At 37.1% G+C, this 24264-nt stretch overlaps 1 protein-coding gene across 4 annotated transcripts in view; it reads right to left on the reverse strand.

Annotated features, from left to right (window-relative positions):
• Positions 1 to 24264, reverse strand: part of FBN2 (fibrillin 2) — a 257503-nt gene that overhangs the window by 98013 nt on the left and 135226 nt on the right. For all 4 annotated transcript variants that reach the window (XM_036020716.1, XM_036020718.1, XM_036020715.1 and 1 more), the window contains exons 9-15: positions 14185 to 14337; positions 12457 to 12690; positions 11385 to 11522; positions 5684 to 5803; positions 4672 to 4797; positions 3692 to 3814; positions 1893 to 2015 (exon numbers count right to left, since the gene is read on the reverse strand). In XM_036020716.1, the coding sequence (XP_035876609.1) occupies positions 1893 to 2015; positions 3692 to 3814; positions 4672 to 4797; positions 5684 to 5803; positions 11385 to 11522; positions 12457 to 12690; positions 14185 to 14337 (1017 nt within the window). The remainder of the gene's footprint in view (positions 1 to 1892; positions 2016 to 3691; positions 3815 to 4671; positions 4798 to 5683; positions 5804 to 11384; positions 11523 to 12456; positions 12691 to 14184; positions 14338 to 24264) is intronic.

Here is a 24264-nt window from a genome sequence, read left to right on the forward strand (position 1 = left end):
CACCCTGCCTGTGAGTCAGGCTTCTCCAGCGTACTAGTTATGGTAATAGTTTGATTTTCTGAAAATAAAAGTCCACATCTCAGTATCTAGGGAAACAAAAACAAACAAAAAAAGAAATCTAAAAGTTAAAGTGCTAACTCAAATAACAATTAATCACAGTGATTCATTTCTCATTTCAACAATCAATGAATCTTAAATCATCACCAAAGGAGAAGACATGAAGAAAACACATCTAGCATCTTATGGGAACAGTAATATATAATTTTACACACAGAATAGATGGTGTTTTTACTAAAAAGTTTAAGTGACCACAATTGTGAAAAAGTAGAGAGGGCTTTTCAAGAATTTCTAATGTCTTTTCTGTATGTTAACAAGGGAATGATTTTTTTGTGTTTGAATACTGAATTCTTAACAACTACTTAATATGCTGGTTGCTTAGAATAAAAATTTCTCCCTCCAAAACTGGTTCTGTACCTATCGTAGATTTCAACAGAATCAAGAAGGTAAAGGAAAAAAAAATCAGCTAAATGTATCAAAGCAAGTGAAAGTATTTTAGCTCTTTAAGCAGGAAGAAGCTATATTCTTCTAGTTCTGTAGTTGAAATATCCCTGAAGAAAGTGCTGACAATTTTGTAAGCAGAAATAAATCCTAGATGGGATAGATTGGAATAACTTAAGTGGACAGATTATTTCCATCAGCTACTGCCTCTTCTTTCCCCTGCCACCCTTCGGGATACAATGTTTTGATTCCCACAGGTCAGAGTAAAGTGTTATCAACTACATCTAAGAAAGAATTTCATTTCTCTCAAAATTACTTTTACACCAATGTGTATACCTGCCTTTTATTATCTAACCTGAAAAACAGGGGTGCACAATAGCTAACACACACCAGAGGTCTCATGAAAGCACTTCAGAAGAAAACACAGCATTAAATGGATTTTGCTACTTTCTCATTAGAACATGCAGGTTGGTTTGAAATGCCAATGACATTTTTGTTTTGCCTGCTTCTTTAAAGATGATGACTGATAACTCTGTTTGCTTTTTGTGGAATACCTTTGACAAAAATATCCAGAAGAAATTTCAAAAGGCTTGGAATAAAATAAAATTCTTTTTCATACTCTTCCCTTGTTCCCATAGTTAGTTGCACAGTGATGAATAATAATCATACAAAAATATTCCTAGCTTTTGATGTAAGTCCCAGTGCTAGGGTATTGATTATTCACATTTTAAATTTTGTGTGGGTAAAAAGAGTTTACTTAAGTATAACTATAATCCCCATTTTGTGCCTTCTTTGTTATTAACTACAAAAACTAAATCCACTGTATTTAGAAACCCAGTTATCTAAAGTTATCAAGGATGCTGGGTTAAGGACATTTTTTTCTTCTCTAGCATTTTTGAGAAACTTCTCCTTAAAGCCTTCTGAAGGGAGCTAGCTGGGGGTTTCTGTCCATTTTTTAAAAACTGCTTTATTGAGATATGATTCCCATACCATGGAACTCACCTACTTAAAAGTGTACGATTCAATAGTTTCAGCACATTCCCAGACATGCACAATAATCATTGCAGCTGATACATGAACGTGTCATGACCTCAGAAACACCCTCTGGCTCTCACCTGTCACCCTGCAACCCCCACCCTCTCTGCTCTAACAGCCACTGATCTGTTCTGTCACTGTAGACCTGCCTCTTATGGGCATTTCTTGTGAATGGGATCACACACTACGTGGCCTTTTGTAAAAGGCTTCTTTCACTTAGCATGCTTTCTAGGCTCAGCTTTGCTTTCTCATGTATCAGTACTTCATTCCTATTTACACCTGAACATTATTCCCTGGGATGGATGTATCTGTTACCCTTTCACTCAGACACTGAGATCATTACAGAATGCTTCACTTACCGACACACACACGTCCGTCCACACCCACAGCCAGGCCCGGGGGGCAGTCGCAGCGGAAGGACCCTTCGTTGTTGATGCAGTGCCCGTTCATGCAGATGCCTGGGGTCTGGCACTCGTCCACATCTGCCAAGAGGGGAACACAAGTCGGGCCCAAACTGGGTAAATTTAACTTTATTTTTACCTGTTGCCAATTTGTGTTTTAATTTTCAACCCTGTGTTTTAATTTTATAATTTGTGGAAGAACAGAGATGTGATAACAAATTTGTAAAAAGTTAAATCTATCAGGGAAATAGTATATCTTAATGCAACTCTGAAATGTTTTAAAAAAAAACTAAGTGTAAGTTTACTCATTAGGAAAAAAAGAGCTATACAAACTCATTTTTCATTATTTATTTGGCAACCCTGCTTAATATAAATAATATTTAATCCAAAGTTAAGTGAAACAAATTCTTTAAAGTAAGGTAAACTTTTGTAATCACCTTTCATCTATACACACACAGTTCTAGCTACAAGGGATGTCATGGTACTAACTATATCACTTCATAACATGAAAATAGTTTGGGGTATCTCTTCAAACTTTTAATCCGCTTCAATTTGTCAAAGGTAAGTCAACATTAAGTGGCTTTTCCAAAGGATGAAACAGGCTTCAAAGCACAGGGCTGCTAAATCATGCACACTCCAAGACTGTAGATTACAACACTTGTGAAAAGAAAATTAATAAAAAATAATTTCAAGAAAGCAGAAACTGATGAGATCTAGGTCATCTTTCTATGTGTTTTTAATTAAGAAACTCTGGAATAAGTTACACACTGTGACGCTACGCCACGCACTGCATGGAACGGGTCGGCAATGTCACAGCCGACCCAGTTAGCCATGAGATGCCTTCCCAGTCCTGAGTTCCATCAGCAGAGCTACCATAGTTCTATTTATTCTGTACTCCTCTTTCTTGAATAGTCAAGAAGCATTTTTTTATTCAGGAATATGAGAATCAGTCTTGATTTTCTCCCTCTAATGTCCCTCGAATTTCACTGCACTTATAGGGATTAGTTGTGAGTCTTATGTGGTAGTCAGATAAATTTGTGCAGTTGAAAGGCAGAAAGCATTCACAGAGTTAATTTTGTCTAAAAGGAGAAAACTGAAAACAAAAGTTGCTTCTAACTAGGAACTGCAATTTTTTTCATCTTACTAAATCCCAACTGTGAGTACACACGTAAGATAGCCTTACTTATTTCTGAGAGGCATATCTTTTGCTTACTAAAGTTATCACTAGAGACTGGGCTTCAAAATGGCTTTATAAACAACACAGTTGATAGAAATATTTAAATTATCTCTTCACTAAATCAGTGTAACATTATTAGATAATAATCATCACAAATGATGTATAGATCAGCTCTGTGGAAACGATGTAATACAAAGCCAATAATAAATGACAGCCAAAAATCTAGTCCTGAGAACACATAAAAGTGAAAACCTTTTATGACTTTTCTTTCCATTTTTTATTCAGGCAATGAGTAGAGAGAAATTATTTCTACAATGTCTCTTTCAGACTTGTGAGAACCAGTCGCTTAATTTCCTTAATTCTTCTTGTATCATTGTTATTTCTGTAAGGATATTACTGTTCCCTATATGACAATGTGTGTTTTTCTAGGAAGTTTTAGACACCTGCCTTACTGAATTATCAAGAGATATGAATAATATGAAATCCACATGAAGAAACTGAAGCAACTCTTGCGTGATTCATTCAGAGACAAAAGATGGTTTCAATCACAGTTACTTTCCTATCTCAAAGCCACACATACCAGTACAGTAACGCCCATTTGGAGCCAAGACAAATCCTGGTTTGCAGATGCACTTGAAGCTGCCATCTTCATTGATGCACATCCCATTCAAACACATGTTGGTGGTTGTACACTCATCATGATCTGTGGAGAAGACAGAGGAACTCACACCACTGGCCGTGAGGGGACCCTTTTCCTCTCCTTCCACAAACAATCACCAAATTCCACTACGTAAATGAGCCATGTGCTCAAGGCTTTTTTCTTCCCTAATATGAACACCAACTGAGTGAGAGCAAATAGTGTGTAGAATGTGAAGGGCCGTTAGTTTAAGGGGTGTAAAGAAAAGAACTAAGTAAATTTTGTGCTTAGTGGCCATTAAAATCACAGGGGTAGTGTTTTATTTTGACAAAAGTTAATATGATTTTAGGAGTTCTTCCTTTTCTAAGGGAATTAAAGCAACAACAAACCTCACTCTATTTAAAATAACCTGGACTTTCATTAGTGGGTGAAATGTGGGTTGCTGTGTGCACAGAGTATTTTGTGGAGCATTGGTACCTGCTGTACCGCTAGACAGCACCAAGACCACAAATTTAGAGATTTAATTTTCACAGAGGCCAAATACTTTTGTATTCCTCCAGGCTGAGGATGGGGGAGACCTGTTCTACCTTGTCAGTGCTGTATCCCCAACATGTGAAATGCAACAGGTAGTCATAGTTATCATAAAGAACAACTGCTACATACAGTTAAACATATACCACAAAGGAAATTTCCAGAAGCAGTGAAGTATTCCTTGTTATAAATTCCTTGTTATAACATTTCAAAAAAAAAATCCCTGTTGTTTCACTTAATAGTCTTGTGTTAAATGCATTATATTTTCCCTAAGTCACCTGAAGAACTCTCCCATGTGTCGTGTGAGCTTGTAGGGAAATACTATATATGGTTCTAAATAAAAATGCATATCCTTTAAAAATCTCTTGCAAGGGAGCAGGCAATTTCCATACCAACACAGTTTTTTCCATCTGTGGTTAATTCAAAACCGGCATTGCAAATGCACTGGAAACTTCCATCTGTGTTCACACATCGACCGTTTTTACAAAGAACCCCATTCTGGATGCACTCATCAATATCTGGGAACAGTAAGAATGGTCAAACATTATTCTTTTACAATAATTATAGATAAAAACAGTAAGATAATACATTTAATTTCAAATATCCAGTTTATTTTTACATGTAATATACAAAATCATGCTACTTCTTTAGCAAAATTTCCATTTCTCACCACCTTTTTTTTCTTGGATAGGTAGATGTAAGAAATTTTAAAGCCCTGACTAGCTGAGGAGGGAAGAGAGAGAAAAATGAAACGGGGTGTGCAGTGAACCTAGTAGAGGGCAAGTAGGGAAGCTGTTTTTGACACAGGTTTGCAGACCTTAAACGTCAGAGCAAGGAGTTGAGTAAGAATAAAGTAACTATAGAATATTTGAATTAAGAGCAATATGATATGAACCTCTGGAGTAAGTTTGTTTAAGCAACTACCCATGGGTGAATAGGAAATGAAAGGGAAGACAAGCAGAATCCTCCGCTAAAAGAATAATGAGATGAATCGGCAGTGAGGAATACAGCTTGGACAACGGTAAAAATTAGGCATGATTTGGTGTTGGATAGTGTGTGGGGTTCAAAGAAAACAGCAGATGAAAACAACTACAAATATTAAGTTCCGTTAATCAGAGAGCAGTAATACTACTGATGTTACTTGGAGAAAGAAAGCCGTGATCTAGGGAAGAAAGATAAACTGAAAGCTTGTGAAGCCAAATACCACGTTGCCTGGATTATATATGCAAACACTGTTTATGTATAAAGGAACCCCTTCTGAAGGTAGTATTAAATAAATCTGTAATAACATAAGAGCACTTATTTCATTCCACGTTTTATTTTAATGAATCTACTTTTAACCTCAACAGCCTGGGTCGCTGTATTTCACGGAACATTTTCATATGTGAAAGCAAACTGCCTTACCAATGCATGCTTGCTTGGTAGGAGTCCTCTGGAATCCAGCATGACATTTACAATAATAGGATCCAGGTGTGTTAACACAATCTCCATTAGTGCAGGGATTTGATGTGCATTCATCAACATCTGCGAGCAGCAAAAGAAACCATTATAGACTTCACTCTATTTCTAGAAATGTTTGTTTAAAGTACATTTAGGCCCCCCAAATTTGAGAGGGTAGTCAGTGGTAATAATCTAAATAGCAGAGTATTTATAAATGAAGGAACATTCCTTTCTTTAAATGCTGAGGCCAATATGGAGATTTACAAAAATATTGCCTATTGGAGAGTATAAGTGAAACTGCTTTAATCAAGAAATTATGATTTGTCTTTTTTAAAATAGATTTTATTTACTCATTATAGAGAGGGAAAGGGAGGGAGAAAGAGAGGGAGAGATACATCAATATGTGGCCGCCTCCCACGTGCCCCCCACCAGGAACCTGGTCCACAGCCCAGGCATGTGCCCTAGACCGGGAAACAAACCAGCGACTCTTTGACTCACAGGCCAGCCCTCAGTCCACTGAGCCACACCAGCCAGGGCAAGAAATTATGGTTTTTCAATGTGAGTAATGCACAGTGGTTGAAAGAAAGGGCTCTGTAAAGACACAGCCACGAGTCCAATAGACTATTGTGCTTATTATTTTTAGTAGTCTAGGCAAGTGAATAGACTCTCTAAGGTTTAGTATAGTGTTAGAAGATCAATTGAAGATTTTTGGAAATATATATGTATATTACATACTGCCACTAATATTAGTTTTAATGAGATAGATGAATTATGTGATTTATTATTTTTGTGAACTCAACTATATATGTAACCATATATGCACTGAGGCTTGGTAACACTTGAAGTAACAAACATAGGATGAAGTAGAAAATGAAAATTAAATTAAAACAAAGCTTATTGCTCTGGCTGGGTTGCTCAGTTGATTGGAAAATCATCCAGATATGCCAAGGTTGCAGGTTTGATCTCAGGTCAGGGCTGGTACAAGAATCAACCAATGAATGCATAAATAAATGGAACTCAAATGGATGATTCTCTCTTCCCCCATCCTTCTCCCCTCTCTCTCTAAAATCAAAAATTAAAAAATAATAAAAAACAAAGCAAAGCTTATTATCTTCATTAGCTTCACATTTCTCTAAGATCTTATAACTGGCACAGGAATTTTTCTTTAACATGAAATCAAGTTTTATGCAAATACTAGGTCGGATCCTAAATAAGAGAAATGTCACTGTCTTTCATTCCTTGTAGAGGCCTGATTAAACGCAAACCCATTGCAGAATTCAGAAACTACACAACCGAATGGCAGTCTCAACAGTTTGGAAGTCAACTCCCAGAGAAATCACACGGACTGGTGTTAGAAAAAGTTTAATTTATCTTCTCTCAGGAATACCCACTAAATAATATTTTGAATGCTGGCAAATTAAAAACCTGGCTGGCTGGTGAGGGCATAATGACTTGTCATTTCATATATATGTAGAAGCCATTAACATATACAATTTCAGCTAAAATGGAGAGCACAACAATAAAATCAATTCACAGGTTTAACCTTTTAATAAACAGATTACTCTTTTCACAGATGTTCTTAAAACAGGAACTGTACTCTATCAAACTCACCAACCTCAATTATATAAACACTCAGATGGAATGCAATTAAGCTCTCTCTAGTAAAGGAGGGGAAAAATCTCTAGCAAATAAAATAAAAACAACAAAAAATAACAAGATTAAATATTTTTTCAATTCATCCAAAGGCACCTTCAGCCCATTAACACTCACTTACATTTAAACTTGTGGTTGATAACATCAACCAAAATTCTATTGAGCCAAAGGAATGAAGCAAAATGAGAAAAGAGAGAGTTTAGAGCATTAGCAAGTATATAAAGTATAATTAAGAAACTTTCCATTTCAATGTCTGTGGTTGCATTTTGCTTGTTTTGTTAATTAGGTTCCACTTATAGGTGAGAACAAACTGACAGTAACCAGAGGAGAGGTGGGAGGGGATAAAGGTGGAGGGGGGAGGGATTGTCAGGAACATGTATAAAGGACACGTGGACAAAAGCCAAAGGCAGGTCAGGTAGAGGGTAGGAGGGATTGGTGGGGGGGAAATGGAGACAACTGTACTTGAACAACAGTAAATAAATAAGATAAAAAATTTAAAAAATAAGAAAAAAGAAACTTTCCAATATGAGATACCACCTTCACTTTTCGGTATCGAAGATCCCTTAAGTTCTCTGTGATTATGTAATATCGAATGAAACAATTAAAAATGTGTTGTAGATGCATCTTTATAGAAGCCTCATTGAAAAGCTCTGTTCTGGTGAATTACATGGGAACATGCACCCAACCCTCTCTCTTAGCGAAAGTTTCTGGGAAGCTGGGCTACTTTTCTGGACGGCTTCCTCCCCTTGGAGAACCTGTTCCCAAGGACCCCAGTTGCTATGACAGCTCTGCCAGTTGTTTTGCCTCCATTCATTTCTGGGGCTAAAGGACCACTACTTTTTGGAAGGAGAATAATCACCAAAAAACTGTTAGTGACTTTACAATCTGTCTTTAAAACCCCATTTGCTTTCTAGGATACTGTAGGACTAATCATACATGAGCACGGCCACATTCTGAACCACACAACCTCAAGCCTCCACTTTACTCTGAATCTCACAGTCTCCCACTTCCACGTGTTCACCTCTGTCTGCCTTGTGTGAAGGACTGCGGACACCTGCATACCGCGGTCCGTGCACGTTCACTTCTTCCCATATTTTCACTGGGGACTGAGCATTTTAAAGCAAAATTCACAGGACTTTAAACTCTTAAAGTTATGAAGAAGTAATTTGAAACTCCTAAAATAAACTCCTCAGATAACTGAGAAAGACATGGATTATCAAAATGGTTAAATTCTCAAGATACTATTGGGGTAAAACATATTAACCCTTGAAAAGGTTAGCAAACACTTTTAATTTGCAAGGGCTCTACAGTCACCTCTGGCCCTACAGAAACAAAAATTATTTCTTACTATTCCAAAATAGAATAATTTAGATGAAGTTAAAAACCACTGCTAACAGCAGTTTGACTTACATAGACAGTAAAAGAGTCACAAAAATCCATTTTGGAATAGAACTCTCAGGAGAAAAAGAGAAAAATGTGATGAGTAAATATAACTGTTTTCAGGTCTCAGGAGTAACTAACTCATAATAGGAAAATGAGCTCGATTCTACTTTTGTTGTCTTTGAACCTTCAATACAGTTGTTACTGCCTTTTGGGCCATCCCACATCCTCAGCATCTCACTGAAGTTCCCAAAGAGCAAGGGCAGTCTCTGATTCCTCCAAAGGCAGGTGCAATGAAAACAGCTACCACTTTATCTTGGGCTTATATCCTCTGTAACTTTTTCTGACATCCCAACTTGTTGTTTATAAACTCAAACTCACACTGGCTAGACGTTGACAGCAGAAAGAGTATAGCATGAAAAATATTAAAAACTAGCCCTGGCTGGCGTAGCTCAGTGAATTGAGCTCGGGCTGTGAACCAAAGTGTTGCAGGTTCAATTCCCAGTCAGGGTACATGCCTGGGTGCAGGCCATGACCCCCAGCGACCACACATTGATGTTTCTCTCTCTCTCTTTCTCTCTCTCTCTCTCTCTCCCTCCCTCCCTTCCATCTCTAGAAATAAATAAATAAAATCTTAAAAAAATATATTAAAAACTTACCTTCTGAAAATATGCCCCAATACTAATCTTTGTCCCTACTGATTACCATAGAAAGATAACTCTGCCTACGTCTTTCCTTTTCAGGGCTGGATGATGGGATCACATTGGAATGGAACTGTTTGCAGTCATGTGTGGGTAGAACTCAGAAGTCTGAGACTTACACTAACATACTAGCTGTGCAGACACACGATCCCAACACTACATGAGGCAGAGCTTGGGTCCCAGGAAAAGTAATGACCTTAAGACACCCATTTCATGTGACTGGCTCATCTCTATGCATCTGGAGTTGTATTAACTAGGCATCAGTCTTGGGAGAATTGAAAAAAGTCACTGGAATCACTTTTTGCAGAGTTTAATTCTCTAGAGGGACCCTGGTTAAGAAGGCTGGATTGGCAGCGTGGCTGCAGAAAGAACTATTGATCCCTAAAGGGAGTTTATACCAAAGGTTCACAAACTCTCTCAGAGGAGAGGTGTTGTACTAGCTAGAATAAAGTGTGCCCTGGCACTTACATGAAATAAATGGTGGTCTCTGGCTAATTTACAGAAAATACTTAACTTCTGGCCTACATTCAGCTTTAATTAGTGAATCTTGCAGTGACACATGAATGACAAATATTAATAGCAAAACAAAAAAAATCAATAAAATTTCAGGTTGACAAACTGAAACTGTGTACATATGCCTAAGAGGGAGTATTTTATATATTATATACTTATAATCCTGTTTTCTGGTGGTAAAAACATTTTCCACTCATATAATAAGAATAAATATATCAGTATTTCACGGTGTTTCAAAAATAATCACCTGGTCTGTGACTTAAACAAGCACCAAGTAGTATCAGCTAAGCCAGGGCTGCTGTGCGTGGTTGGTTATACATGGCACACCCCTAGGGTACACCCAGGGTGTGACTGGTACCTGAGTCACTGCACACAGGGATCCTGAGAGAAGCCTTATTTAATCATTTTATCTTGTAGCTTTGAACACAGTTTAGAATGATCATTTTTCCAAAACATCATATTTGACTCACGTTTTCCTTCATAATCATAGTCCACTTAGACCTTTTCAGTTTAACCTGGCAAAATTATAATCCTCACTCTGCATTCCTGGTCTCTCATCTATATTTTATAACAGAAGACCTGAACCTAAGTCTGATATTTAGTGTTAGCTAATTATGAAACATACACATACATGATCACTTGCTAACATGAAGAATAAATAAAATAAACCTCAAAAGGCTCAATTCCCATATTCCTAAATCTGCTCTTAATAGATCCTCAAAACTCGGTTCATTATAAAATCCAGAAGATTTCTTTTCCCTCACTGTATTTGAGTGTTCTGGCATATTTAACACTTAACACTACTTTTCTCTTGAAAGTGTACCCATGCATAGCTTCAGTGACATAATACTTTCTGGATTATTTTTCTGTCTCTCCAACATTCTTACTGTTTTCTTTATGGACTTATGTTGCTTTGCACAGGATTCTAGCTGCAGTACTGTTACCTCTTCATTCTTCCTGTTGTTCAGTCTGGGAGACAATGTTCACCCTCACGGTTCTAATGCTACTTCTGTTACTGATCTGTACCTCCAGCCCTGAACACTCCCCTTAGCTTTCTTTAGATCTCTATAATTAAATGTTCTAGACACCTAAAACCCTATGTGTCTAAATATAATCATCAACTATTTTTCCCCAATCTGTGCCTTCCTCTACATGTTAATGTCACCATGGTATGTCAGGGTTATTCAGCTAAGAAGGAAAGAAAGCAAGGGAGGAGGAGACATAAATCTCAATATTTAGGGCAGGGGATTCTTGAAGTGGCCTAGCTCAGCATTAGGTTAAGGGAACATGTGGAAATCATGTACACAGCAGAGGCAGCTTGCAAAAACATTTTTTTTTTCTCTCATACTCAGCCCAATTTGCTCTTACAGTGTAAAAGCTATCAAAACCTAAGAGGGATTAAAGACTCATGAGCTTACCTATGCAATCTCCATTTGCATCCTGCTTATAGCCCATGTTGCACTCACATCGGTAGCTAGAAACGGTAGGTATGCAGCGTCCGTTTAAACAGAGATTAGCATGGTGCTTACAGATATCTATCGTCTGGTTGAGAATAGCTATGGAGAATTAAAACACAAGTGATATTTTATCTCTATATTGTGGATTATATTTCTTAGAATTTTTTAAAAGGATACCTAATAGTACATTAATTAAGTACATATATCAAAAGTTTACATTATTTTATATTATATTAAAACATTGATGATGAGTATCTAAAAGATATTCTTGAGACAAATGGTTGTAACTTGCATTTGTTAAGTTACACATCTGGAGACTTTGCCCACAATAATATCTTTAAAATTTCAGGAATGTTCTACTGTACATTTGAATGCTTGCCATTTCTTTTTCTGTAACTGTGCTGAGTATTCAGATATAGTAAAGAGGCAATGTGCCAAAAAGAATAAACACCACACTGCAGGACATCATTAAATATTATTAGCAAGAGCCGTTCTTTTCAAAAGAGTGAACTTAAATGTCAAGTACGCCAATGCCAATTCTGGCCTGAAGCCCACGGTTCTCAATTTCTTAAGTTATTCAACAAAAAAGGGTGAGGAAAAGAAAGATATTTCATTATAATATTTGGATAGGCACAGAGCAAGACTTATGCAGTTTATCTCAGTTGAGAAATGATTCTGGAAGTCAGTCAAGGGTTGTAAGAACAGGGCAGCTGCAAAGGGCCAAGTGAAACACACGGGAACCAGAAACGCGCTCTCGCACGGTGTCATCTGGACCTCAGGGTTACCGCGCTCTCGTCTCTGTTTTCAAAGAAAGCCTGAGTCACTCATTCTTTTCCCCAATTTAAAAAGTTAATGAAACAGAAAAATAATATTTTTCTTAAGAATTCTATATGACTACATTATATTTTAGACCCTGAAACAGATTTTTACATGTATACATATACATACACACATCTCTTGGGAAAAATGTTAGAAATTATACCATTTAAGGCAGAAAACTAAAGGGTTTATAAAAACATGAACGAACACTCACTCAGTCCAGTGATGATGGGCCCCTGGCCCCCGGCCCCTACACCTGCTCCCCCAACACCAGGAGAAAAGCCATTGCCTCCAGGGATGGGGATGAAGCCTGTCCCTCCGGGGCCGTAGCCATTGCCATTGCCATTTGGGGCAAAGCCATTCCCCCCAGTGCCTCCAGGTCTGGAACCAGCACTTCCTGGGATCCCTCCTATTGGAAGCCCATCCATGCAAAGTCTGTGGTATTCCTCTAGAGAAAAAGAAAGGTCAGTTAAACACAAATGGATGTCTTTCTGCATAATAAAAGCAATCTGTATACTGTAATGGTCATTTTAGCTCATGTATACTACATGATGTGAATAAGTAGGGTATTATCCTGGTAAATATTTTCAATGCTAAAAAGTAGCAGGAAAAGGTATAAATGTTTCAGAAAAAAATCAAAACCTGCATGTCATCTTTTAACTAAGTTGCATAACCAAAGAATCGTCTATAAGAGCATTTTGATTATATGTACTTTAGTGAAACTCGTCAAGTTTCAGATTAACTATGAATGCAAGAAATTTAACTGAATAGATGAAAATTAAAGCTTTAAGTAATTTATTCTATATATTCCACTTTGCTTGAAATGCCATCAGTATTGCACCTATACATGTTTCCTATCCCTTTTCTTCCCTTTAAGGGATTAAGACGGCTTCAGAATAATAGTTTTTCCAATGTGGATTTTAACAAAAGATAGTACTTAATAAGCTGTTACGTCTGCTCCTTATTTATCCAAATATCAAAGTTGAGCAGAAAGAAGCAAGGATAGTCATCACCTTTATTTCCTTAATTGTTCTCATAATTAGGAAACTATATCACAAGAAATGAAAACAATTTTGCTCAATTGTTTCAGTATTAATAGTACTAATATATATTACCAGTGAAACTACGAGTTTCCAAAATTATGTACTATGCATTAACTCTGGTTTTTAAAAAAATTTACAACTCAGTTTTGATATTTTATAGCTTAAAAGTTGTGAAAGAATATGCCTTATTTTTCTCCATAGCAGAACATATAGGCACATATTTTTATAGGCATAGTTCAAAAAATTTAATTATTTTCAAAATAATGCTTTAATATGGAGACAATATAATAAAATATATTGCTATACCTTTATGTGATAAACATTCATTGTACTTAACTATTCATATTATATTAACAAGAGAAGCTATTGCTCATTCATTCTGAAGTAATTTCCCAATTTAGTTTCAGCTACATGGCAGCTAATACAGAGTGCATGAGAGGCATCCTCCTACTCTTGTAGCCTTCGTTTTCAGGTCATCAAAGAAAGGAAATGTCTTAAAGGATTGGGACACTATAAGATAAGGGTACTTCTGAAATAGAATATAAATGAAAGTTGAACTTTGTCAGTCAAAGATATTCAAGCTCTGGAATGAAAGACCAGGTTTTAAAACTGAATTGAAATGCAGATGTCCAAAATCATTTTTTAAAATATTTGCACAAAGACAAATGATAATCAGCTTTCAGGAATTCTTCTGATATTAATAAATTGGGTATAATCAAAACTGATCCCAAATAAACAATGCCACCCTATCCCTCACAAAAACACCCAAGTCACATTGAAGACAATAACAGGAATACAGACATGATGTGACTTCAGAAACAAGAGCAGAGTATATTAGGACATTAGTACAAATTGTCTTAATGCTGCCTGCCTGAGGAGACCAGCAGCCAGGAGCTCACCAGAGCCTCTGACAGGGCAGGCTTCGGGGATGGTTCCAAGGCCCCAGCAGCGGCCAGGCTCACAGCAGCATTGCATTTTTGTCATTCTGCCTGGAAGCTCTTGTGCACAGCGACCATTCACCAGGCCTGAGAAACATGTGCCTGTTCTTTGATCTGAACATGTAAAAATAAAACAGAAGATATGGCAGAATTATCTCCGATTCTTACATCAATCATTTCACACAAATGAAGTGAATTATTTTATTTAATCTCTAGGGTATCTTTTTATTTTCTTAATTTCTACTACATTGATTCATTCCTTTACTTATTTATTGGCCAATAAGTTCATTGAGCACCTACTCCATGCCACATCTCAGAAATACAAACATGAAAGATGTGAAGCAGGTATGAGCCCATAGTGCAGGGAGAAGCTAACTCAGACAGATTTGGACCTTGAAAGAAAGCAAAAACCCATCACATCCTAGATCATCCAGTCCCCTGCTGACCTGCTGATGTGTGCTGTTATTTGCCACTGAGATTTTTGTGGATGTTTGTTACACAGCCATATCTGACCGATACAGGTCAATTTTAGAAAAGTTGATCAGAAGCATCTCTTTGAGACAGAGACTTGAATAAAGTGAGATCATGAATCATGTAGTTACCTAAAATAAGAGCTGTTCAAAGAGAAAGAAGGGAATGTGTTCGGTATCTGTGAAAAACAAGAGTCCAATGTGACTAGACAAAAGCATGCAAAGGGGGAAAACTATGAGCTCAGGGAGATACCAAAGGCAAGGTCACATAAAGCCCTGAAGACCATTAGGGAAGGACTTCGGATTTTACTTGGCATTTTTAAAGAGTTATTGGATGGTTTAAAGGAGAGGAAACACAATAGTTTATATTTTTTAAAAAATCTCTTTGGCCACTGACTGCCGTGAGCACAGGAAGACCTGTGAAGATGACACTGAAGACCTTCAGGTGAGAGGTGATGGTAGGCTGGATGAGGGTGGTGGCAGTGAAGATGATGAGAGGGCAGGTATATTTTGAAAGCACAGCCATTGGGAACTTACGTGGGTGTGGAGAATGAGGGAAAGAGGACATTTCCTGGGTTTTTGACTTACACAGCTGGGGTGGGGATAACAAGGGAAGAAGTAGGATTAGAGGGCATAATACAAGGCTTGTCTTTAACGTGTTATATTTAGGATGTTAAATGTGTGAGCTTGGAACCTAGAGGAATGGTCAGACTGAAGACACATACGTATGAATTTATCAGTGTACATACATGGTATTGGAAGCCATGAGGATGGACATTTTCAAGAACCAGGGGGTCATTGATTTTGTCAAATGGTGATGTAAAGTAAAGTAGGTGCAGACGCAGAGTGACCACTGGGTTTGGCAGGACTGCTATGATGAGTGTGTGTGTTGTCCTGCAGGACTGGGAAGAGGGAAGTGACATGATCAAACGTGACTCTGATAAAGGTCACTCTGGCCACAGCGTGGAGAAGGATCAGAATGGCAGATAAAGGGTAGAAGATATCATCAAAAGACTACCTAAAGAGTAAAAATGCACAAAGATAAAATATTAATATCATCTGTAAACTATGGGTTTATAATTGAAGCTACTCTTACTGTAAACAATGAAAAACCCGTGAGACTTATTCACTATACATTATTCAACTTTTATGAAGATGCTTTCAAAGAACATTTTGTCAATGGCCACAAGAAGAAAGATGTAGCACAACCATCAGGAGCTGATAGTAATAATGCCCTCAAAACTATTAATTACAAGTAATTCCATTAATAGGTAAAGCCTAATTTTTTGCACTAGAGATAGTTTAAAATAAATATATTATTTTTTCCAATGGTCCATAGTATACCCCAGATTGCTTTGCTTCTAAGCTATTGCTAAATCAATGATTGGCTTATGATATTCCATTAAGAATCACAATACCTCTTCCACTTCCCAAAAGAAACCCAGTATGTATGTCCAAAGCAAAGTACAGATGATCTCCAACATGATGATGGTTTGACTTATGATTTTCTGACTTTACAAATGTGTGAAAGCAACATGCATGCAGTAGAAACTCTACTTTGAATTTTGATTTTGATCTTTTCCCGGGCTACAGAAGTATGGTGTGCTACATTCTGCTGATGCTGGGCGGTGGGCATGAGCCACAGCTCCCAGTCAGCCACTGGTCACCATGGTCAACGAGGGACACTCTACAGTGTACTGTGCTGCCAGCATTTTAGGATATTGTGTTCTGAGCACATTTAAGGTAAGCTAAGCAAAGCGATGATGTTATGTTTGCTAGGTGAGGTGTATTAAATGTGTTTCCAGCTTACAAGGGGTTTATTAAAAAACAACCTCATCATAACTCGAGGAGCATGTGTACAAATTGGATGTGTGCATGTAAAGACACTGCAGATACTTCATATACCGTGGAGGTTGGGAATATTCATTACACGAACCCAAAGTATCATATTCCTAGATTTACTTGATTGTTACATTCCTCCAGGACAGGATATAAATTAGAAAGTCCTAAACTCTTAACAATAATCATGGTTATGAAACAAGGTAGGCTGAATTGTACTTATCTCTTCAAGGTCTCTGAAAGGAGGAGGCTGTATGGTAAGTTTTGAAGGAAAAACAATGGCCTTGAATCAGGAGACCTAGGTTTATAACAAAATACTAATTGATTTTCCAACTATATTTAGTGAATTTACTAAAACAATATATGTTCTGTTTGCAGCAGAATAGTGGATGAATCACTCTGAAATGTCTCTCCCAGTAGATACATCCCAGGTAAATTACAAAAAAAATATTTAAAAAAAAATCACCTAGTTGGTGTGAAAGAAAGGAAAAAAGTCTCAAAATGAAGTTGAGAACAGGAATTTTAGGAGGTAAGTGAACAGAAAGGTTTTGGCTTTAGGGCGTGCTTCTGCAAAATTCCAGAGACTTTCAATTTCAGCTCTGGTACTTTCATAGGACCCAAAGCACAAGAAATAAAGAGCCCAGATTCTCCCTTCCAATGCAAATGTAATAGGGAACTCCCTCATAAAGCAGGGGCCCCAGAGAGCTGTATCCTTAGTATAAGGTTAATAAAGAGAAGGGCAGCTAAGACACCTGCCTGTCACTGCCTCAGTGCTGGGAGGAAGAAAAGAAAGATCTTTCCTAAGAATCTGTTACCACAAGCTCCTCCTCACACAGACAGCTTTGATGTCTCAATTCATATTAGGTCTGAAAAACTTCAAAGGAGGAATATAATATAAACATGTCTTCAGGTAGAAGTATTGCAAGCAATTGGCAAAAGCTAATACCACTGAAGACTTAATACTGACACCAGGTCTTAAAGAATTCCCATAAATAAAGTTCCAAGAAAAAGAAGTAGCCAACAGGAAAACAATAAGTATATAAATAACACATAAAGAAACAAGGCTCAATGAAAAAAAAAAGCTAGCGGATTAAACAGCAAATTTCAGATACTGGAATGGTCACATCATTTCTGACTTATTAACTAACAATAATTTATAAAATGTTAATTAATAACTAAATTATATTAATTTGTTTAAGTCGATTGAAATATAAAAATGTGAACAAAGGAAAAGAGCTTATAAACAAGGTAAGAAGTGACAAAAGAATTCCATGAAACTTCTATAAGTGAAAATGATCATAACTGAAATAATATGCTCACTGAATATATTGCAGAGTTTTGCACATAAATGAAAACAAAATTACTGAGCTGAAAAATGTAGCTGAGTAAATTAACTTCAGTATAGTTCAGAGAGATAAAGAAAATGTTAAGAAGAAGTTAAGAAATATGAACAAGAGGTTCAAAAGGTAATATATATCTAATAAGAGTACTAAAAGAGTTAATAAGCAGACTGGGGGAGAGGCAATGTTCAACAGATACTCCTTCAGGACTTTCTAATAAAGTTGCAACAATCTCAGATCTAGGAATTCCAATTTCAATTTTTTTTTATTTTTGCAATCCAAAGTTGGAAAAATAAAAAGAAATCCACAGGTTCATATCACTGAAACTACAGAACAATAAAGGAAAAGTGAAGATCTTAAAAATAGTTAGAAAGAAAAAAACAGATTACCTGCTCAAGAATGATATTTAAATAATCACTGACTTCTTAATAGTACCAATGGATGCTAGATACAGTGTCTTCTGTACACTGAGATAAAAATAACTGTCCACCTAACAGTCTATATCCCAAGAAGCCATCTTTCCAGAGGGAAAATCAAGGTTATTTTCTGAATACAAAAACAGAATTTTCCACCAAAAGTTTCTCTCTAAAGGAAATTTTTGAAGAGGTGCTTTAGGCAAAAGGAAAATGATTTCAAGTAGAAGGGTTGGAAAGCATTAAAGAATGAAGAGGAAAAGATATTATTAGGTAATTGGCTAAAATCTAAACAGGCATTAAAATATATCAAAGAGCAAAAATAATGATTAATTTGTTGCAAAGAGGGAGTGACAATGGCTAGAATTTTTTAAATCGGGGGAGGAAAATCAAAGTATAACTATTCTAATATCTTTTCTTATTTATAAAAGGGCAAAACATATTAATTTTAGACTTGAAGTTACATATACATATGAAAACAACTAGGATAACTACAAAATCCACAGAAATAAAGCATGTAACTTCTAAACAATAAAAAGATGAAATGTGAAGAAAGAGGGAATCCTGAACAAATCTTTAAAAAAAGCAAGAAAAAGGAAAAGGTAACAAAAAAGCAAGATAGGTAGGAAGCACAAAGACGTTAATAGAAATAAAAACATCAGGACTTCTGGCCAAGATGGAGGCACAGGTAGATACATGTTGCCTCCTCGCACAACCAAAAGAAGGACAACAACAAATTTAAAAACAGAAAACACCCAGAACTATCAGAAAATCAAACTGTATGGAAGTCCAACAACCAAGGAGTTAAAGAAGAAATATTATTTCAGACAGGTAGGAGGGCAAAGACAAGCAGCCGGGGCAGAGAGGAAGCGACTGGAGTGGGCAAGGTGGCGGCTGGAGGACCAGGTGGTCCCACATTTGTGTGTGGATAAACTGGGAAGAAAAATGGGGAGTAAGACAGACCACACAACCCAGGGTTCCAGTGCAGGGAAATTAAGCCTCAAAACCTCTGATGGTAAAAACCTGAGGGGGCTGGGGGTGCACTAGCAGGAAAAACTCCCAGCCTCACAGGAGAGTTCGTTGGAGAGATCCACAGGGTCCTAGAATGTACACAAACCCACCCACCTGGGAATCAGCACCAGAAGGGCCCAATTTGCTTGTAGGTAGTGGAGAAAGTTACTGAAAGCTGGATGAGAGCCCAGCAAGCATCATTGTTCCTTTTTGGACCCCTCATCCACATACAGCACCACAAAGCAGCGATGTGGATTGCTCCACCCTGGTAAATACCTAAGGCCCCTCACTACTTAACAGGTGGCTGAGACAAAAAAAAAAATGGCCCAAATGAAAGAACAGAATACCGCTCCAGAAAAAATACAACTAAGTGATGAAGAGGTAGCCAACCTATCAGATGCACAGTTCAAAACACTGATAATCAGGATGCTCACAGAAATGGTTGAGTATGGTCACAAAATAAAGGAAAAAATTAAGGCTAGGCTAAATGAAATAAAGGAAAATATAGAGGGAACCAACAGTGAACAGAAGGAAACCAAGAATCATATCAACAATTTGGAGAAGAAGAAATAAACATTCAGCCAGAACAGGATGAAGAAACAAGAATTCAAAAAATGAGGAGAGGTTTAGGAACCTCTGGGACAACTTTAAACATCCCAACATTGGAGTCATATGGGTGACAGAAGGAAAAGTGGGAGACCAAGAAATTGAAAACTTTTTTGAAAACATAATGAAGGAGAACTTCCTCAATCTGGCAAAGGAAATAGATTTTCAGGAAGTCCAGGAAGCTCAGAGAGTCCCAAAGAAGTTGAACCCAAAGAAGAACACACCAAGGCACATCATAATTACATTACCCAAGATTAAAGATGAGGAAAGAATCCTAAAAGCAGCAAGAGAAAAGGAGACAGTTACCTACAAAGGAGTGTCCCTAAGACTATCAGCTGATTTCTCAAAAGAAACCTTCCAGGCAAGAAGGGGCTAGAAAGAAGTATTCAAAGTCATGAAAGGCAAAGACCTACATCCAAGATTACTCTATCCAGCAAAGCTATCATTTAGAATGGGAGATAAGATAAAGTTTTTCCCAGATAAAGCAAAGTTAAAAGTGTTCATCATCACCAAGTCCTTATTATAGGAAATGTTAAAGGGACTTATCTAAGAAAAAGAAGAAGATCAAAAATATAAACAGTAAAATTACAACAAACTCATAGCTATCAATAACTGAACCTACAAAAACAAAAACAAACTAAGCAAACAACTGGAACAGGAACAGAATCACAGAAATGGAGATCACATGGAGCATTCAGTTGGGAGGGGGAGGGGGAGAATGAGGGAAAAGGTACAGAGAATAAGAAGCATAAATGATAGGTACAACATAGACAGAGGGAGGTTAAGAATATATAGGAAATAGAGAAGCCAAAGAACTAGTATGTATGACTCATGGACATGAACTAAATGGGGGGGAGGATGCGGGAGGGAGGGGCAGTGCAGGGCAGGGGGGAATAAAGGAGGGAAATGGGACAACTGTAATAGCATACTCAATAAAATATATTAAAAAATAAAAACATCAGTTACTATAATAAATATCAATGAATCTCAGAAGACAAAGATTTTCATACTGTGCAAAAACAATTTGTATTTTGACTCTTCAAAGAGACACATTTGAAACATAAGGAAGCAAAAAAATGTGAGAGGAAAAATATAAAACAGGCATATATTTAAACATTACACTTCTACCCATAAAATGTGATACAAAATAATGAGATAAAATATACCAAGAGAAAATACATGGAAATTGACCAAAAAGAAAAGAAAAAGATGTTAAAGTCAATACATATTGAAAAAAGGTTCAATTCACTAGGAAAATACAGTATCTTTAAACATTCATTATCTTATAACATAGCACCAAAATATATACATTGGCATGGTGTGGCTCAGTGGATTGAGTGCCGGCCTGTGAACCAAAGCTTCCCTGGTTTGATTCCCAGTCGGGGCACATGCTTGGGTTCTGGGTCATGTCCCCCATAGGGGGTGTGCAAGAGGCAACCACACATTGGTTTTCTCTCTCTTTTCTCCTCCCTTCCCCTCTCTAAACATAAATAAATAAAATCTTTTAAAAAAGAAAGTTACAGAACCACACAGAAAAATTGAGATATCTACCATTATAATGGGATATTTATACAATTCTTTCAGTAACTAATAGATATAGTAGACAAAATTTGGTAGATATAGAGAAAATTATAATAGTACAGTTAACAAGTTTAATCTAATGGATATATCTATGCAACAACTGGAGAAAACGCATCTTTTCCCAAGCCCATCTGGTTGGTTTGCAAACCAGAAAAAACCCTTATACTTTAAACAGCTCAGGAGTAAAATACAACAGCACATTGGAAGTAAATGAATATGTACTGAAATGAGTAGTTGTTCATCAGAAATCCAGCAGGAATCTACGGATACTACTCCTAAACTTTGGGAGTTTGCAATAATATTGTGAGGGGTCCACAAATCCTACACTGAACGTTGCAATGCATGTGAGAAACACCTCACAATATGTAGGCACTACATGACTGGCACTTACAGAGATGCCACTGTGACTAATAAGATACAAATTGATTATGTATTTTCTCCAAGATATTGAATTATCATCATTCATGGATCTGAAAACATTTTCGATGTCAAAGAAAGGCTTTTGAAAATTCAATAAATATAAACAACTACTGTTCTACAGTTTGGAAGCCTCTGGTCTGATAGCATGTATTAAAGAAAACCACATCACTGGTGAGAAGGTGGAAGGGCAGAGAAAGAGGGTTGGAAAGTAAGTCAGAATTTTTTAAATAAATTCTGCAATTATTCTCTTCTAATAACATCAAAGAGGCAAGCCATTTACCTCCAATCCTTTGAGTCAAAGACAGACCAGGATGAGATACAGATCAGTGTAGTGTGATGTCTCATAGTTAAGGTCTCCTTAAAATGTATTTCAAAAGCAAAACAGTGGCTAGGAGTTAGGCTCTTTGCTTTGCATACCTAAAACTGCACAGTCCTTATAAAAGTACTATGTGTGTTGAAAATGTGTCATATGGAAGAATATCTGAAATAAGAAAGGGACACAATAAGACAGGGACACCCCAAAGAACTAACTAGGAGTTATCAATGCATGCCATCTCTTGAAATGGAGAATTATTAGGGGCAGAGGCAGATGGAACACATTTATTATAGCGTCAGGACGAATCCTTCTGATGTTTGGTATATGCTTAACTGTAGGACTGATATGTCACAGAAATGAAAACAAGTCTATTCCTCCAGTAATCTCCTATCACCCTCACCACACTCCCAGAGCAAGGTTTACATGAAGTCTTATTTAAAGCCACACTGAAAAAGAGGAAGCAATCCATCTCCTCTGATTAAAATATAAATCTATCTTGAAGTAAAATAATGGTACTATTATCAGAGTTTGTTTCACGGCTTGACATTCAGTCTAAACTTGATTTAAGAGAACTAACGGTTAATTATACAATGTGATGAAAACTTGGTAAAAGTTGGGGGTTGTACCTTGAAACAAATGTCTCCTATTGAGTGAGCTTTGCTCATTAAAAATAAAAGGTTCAGCCAGAAAACAGCAATGAGGTTAGGTCAGGTCAGAATACTAGCAGTGATAATAGCTGTTCAGTAAATAGTAGCCATTGTCTCAGGTTTCATCCCCTGATCCTGAAGGGCTGCCAGGCCCCACCCCGCCCCCACCCCTGGGCCTCTCTGATGGTCTGGAGCCAACATGGGCTCCCCTTGATTGATTCTGCAGATCCTTGCTATTCCTAAAATACCTTCATGTTGCTTTCATGCTTCCGTTACACTAGACTAACTAGAATCCAGGACAATGGCTCTTAGGGTTACTTCCTCCTTTAAAATAGTGAAGTGTTTCTTCCTCACTGTCTAATCTTCTCTTTCTGGGACATTTTTTTCTTCATTAAAACTACCATCCTCTTCCTGCAGTCACCTTTTGTATGATACTATAGTTAAAACTAACACAGTGTTTGGTATTTTGTTTCATCTCCATCTTCCCTGTCCCTTTAGTTAAATATTTTTAGGAGTTTTGGGTTATCTTTCAAGTGTTTTGTTGTAAATGCGAACATGTATATGCAATCAACACTCATCATTCACATAACATGTGTGGTAACAGCACATCCTGGTATCTTTCTACATCACTGTATCAAGATGTTCCTCACTTCTTTAAACCAGTTTATTCTCCCATTTTTTGTCTCTGTCCTGCTCAAAAATCTTGATGGGCTCTCACTGCCCTCAGGATCAACTGAAAGTCCTCAGCAAGGCATTTTGGTTGCAAAATCAATAGGATGGGAATATCCATGACATATATAATTCATCATAAATAAATTTAATCTAAGAAAATACAGACTCAGATTTTAAAAAGTCAAAGCCAAAGATCTCTTACATATTAAAATGTTAGGTTTATTTTTTTCTCATATATGGAAAACACAAACTTATTCCAAATACAACATAGTTACTCAAAAAAAATTTTAAGCTGCTTCCTTAATTTTAACATTGGTTTCATACTTTTAGAATATTATTCTCCCTTCCTTAGGGGTCTTCCTCTGTTCCTGGATCAGGATGTCGACATTGAAATGAACTGGGACTCGTGCTCAGCACAGGACTCACTGTGCCTCACTCTCAGGACCTCACGCAGGCCCTGGGCCTCCAGGACCACAACTCAGAGCTATCACACCATGTCCAGCAGGGCAGCAAACAGTGCAAAGCAGTTATCAACCAAGGCAACATTCTTGCATTTGATATTACTTCATTCATTGATTTGTTGGCTAGCCTATTCATTCAGAAAAGACTTACTAAGCCCAAACTTGTATGCAAGGTACCACATAGACATAAAGCTGCCTAAGGCAGGACCTAATGGAGCTCACAGTCTAGCCAATGAGTAAACACTCATACTGGAGACCTTGATAT

The sequence above is a fragment of the Phyllostomus discolor genome, chromosome 3, assembly GCF_004126475.2.
Source record: "Phyllostomus discolor isolate MPI-MPIP mPhyDis1 chromosome 3, mPhyDis1.pri.v3, whole genome shotgun sequence".
Classification (NCBI taxonomy): domain Eukaryota; kingdom Metazoa; phylum Chordata; class Mammalia; order Chiroptera; family Phyllostomidae; genus Phyllostomus; species Phyllostomus discolor.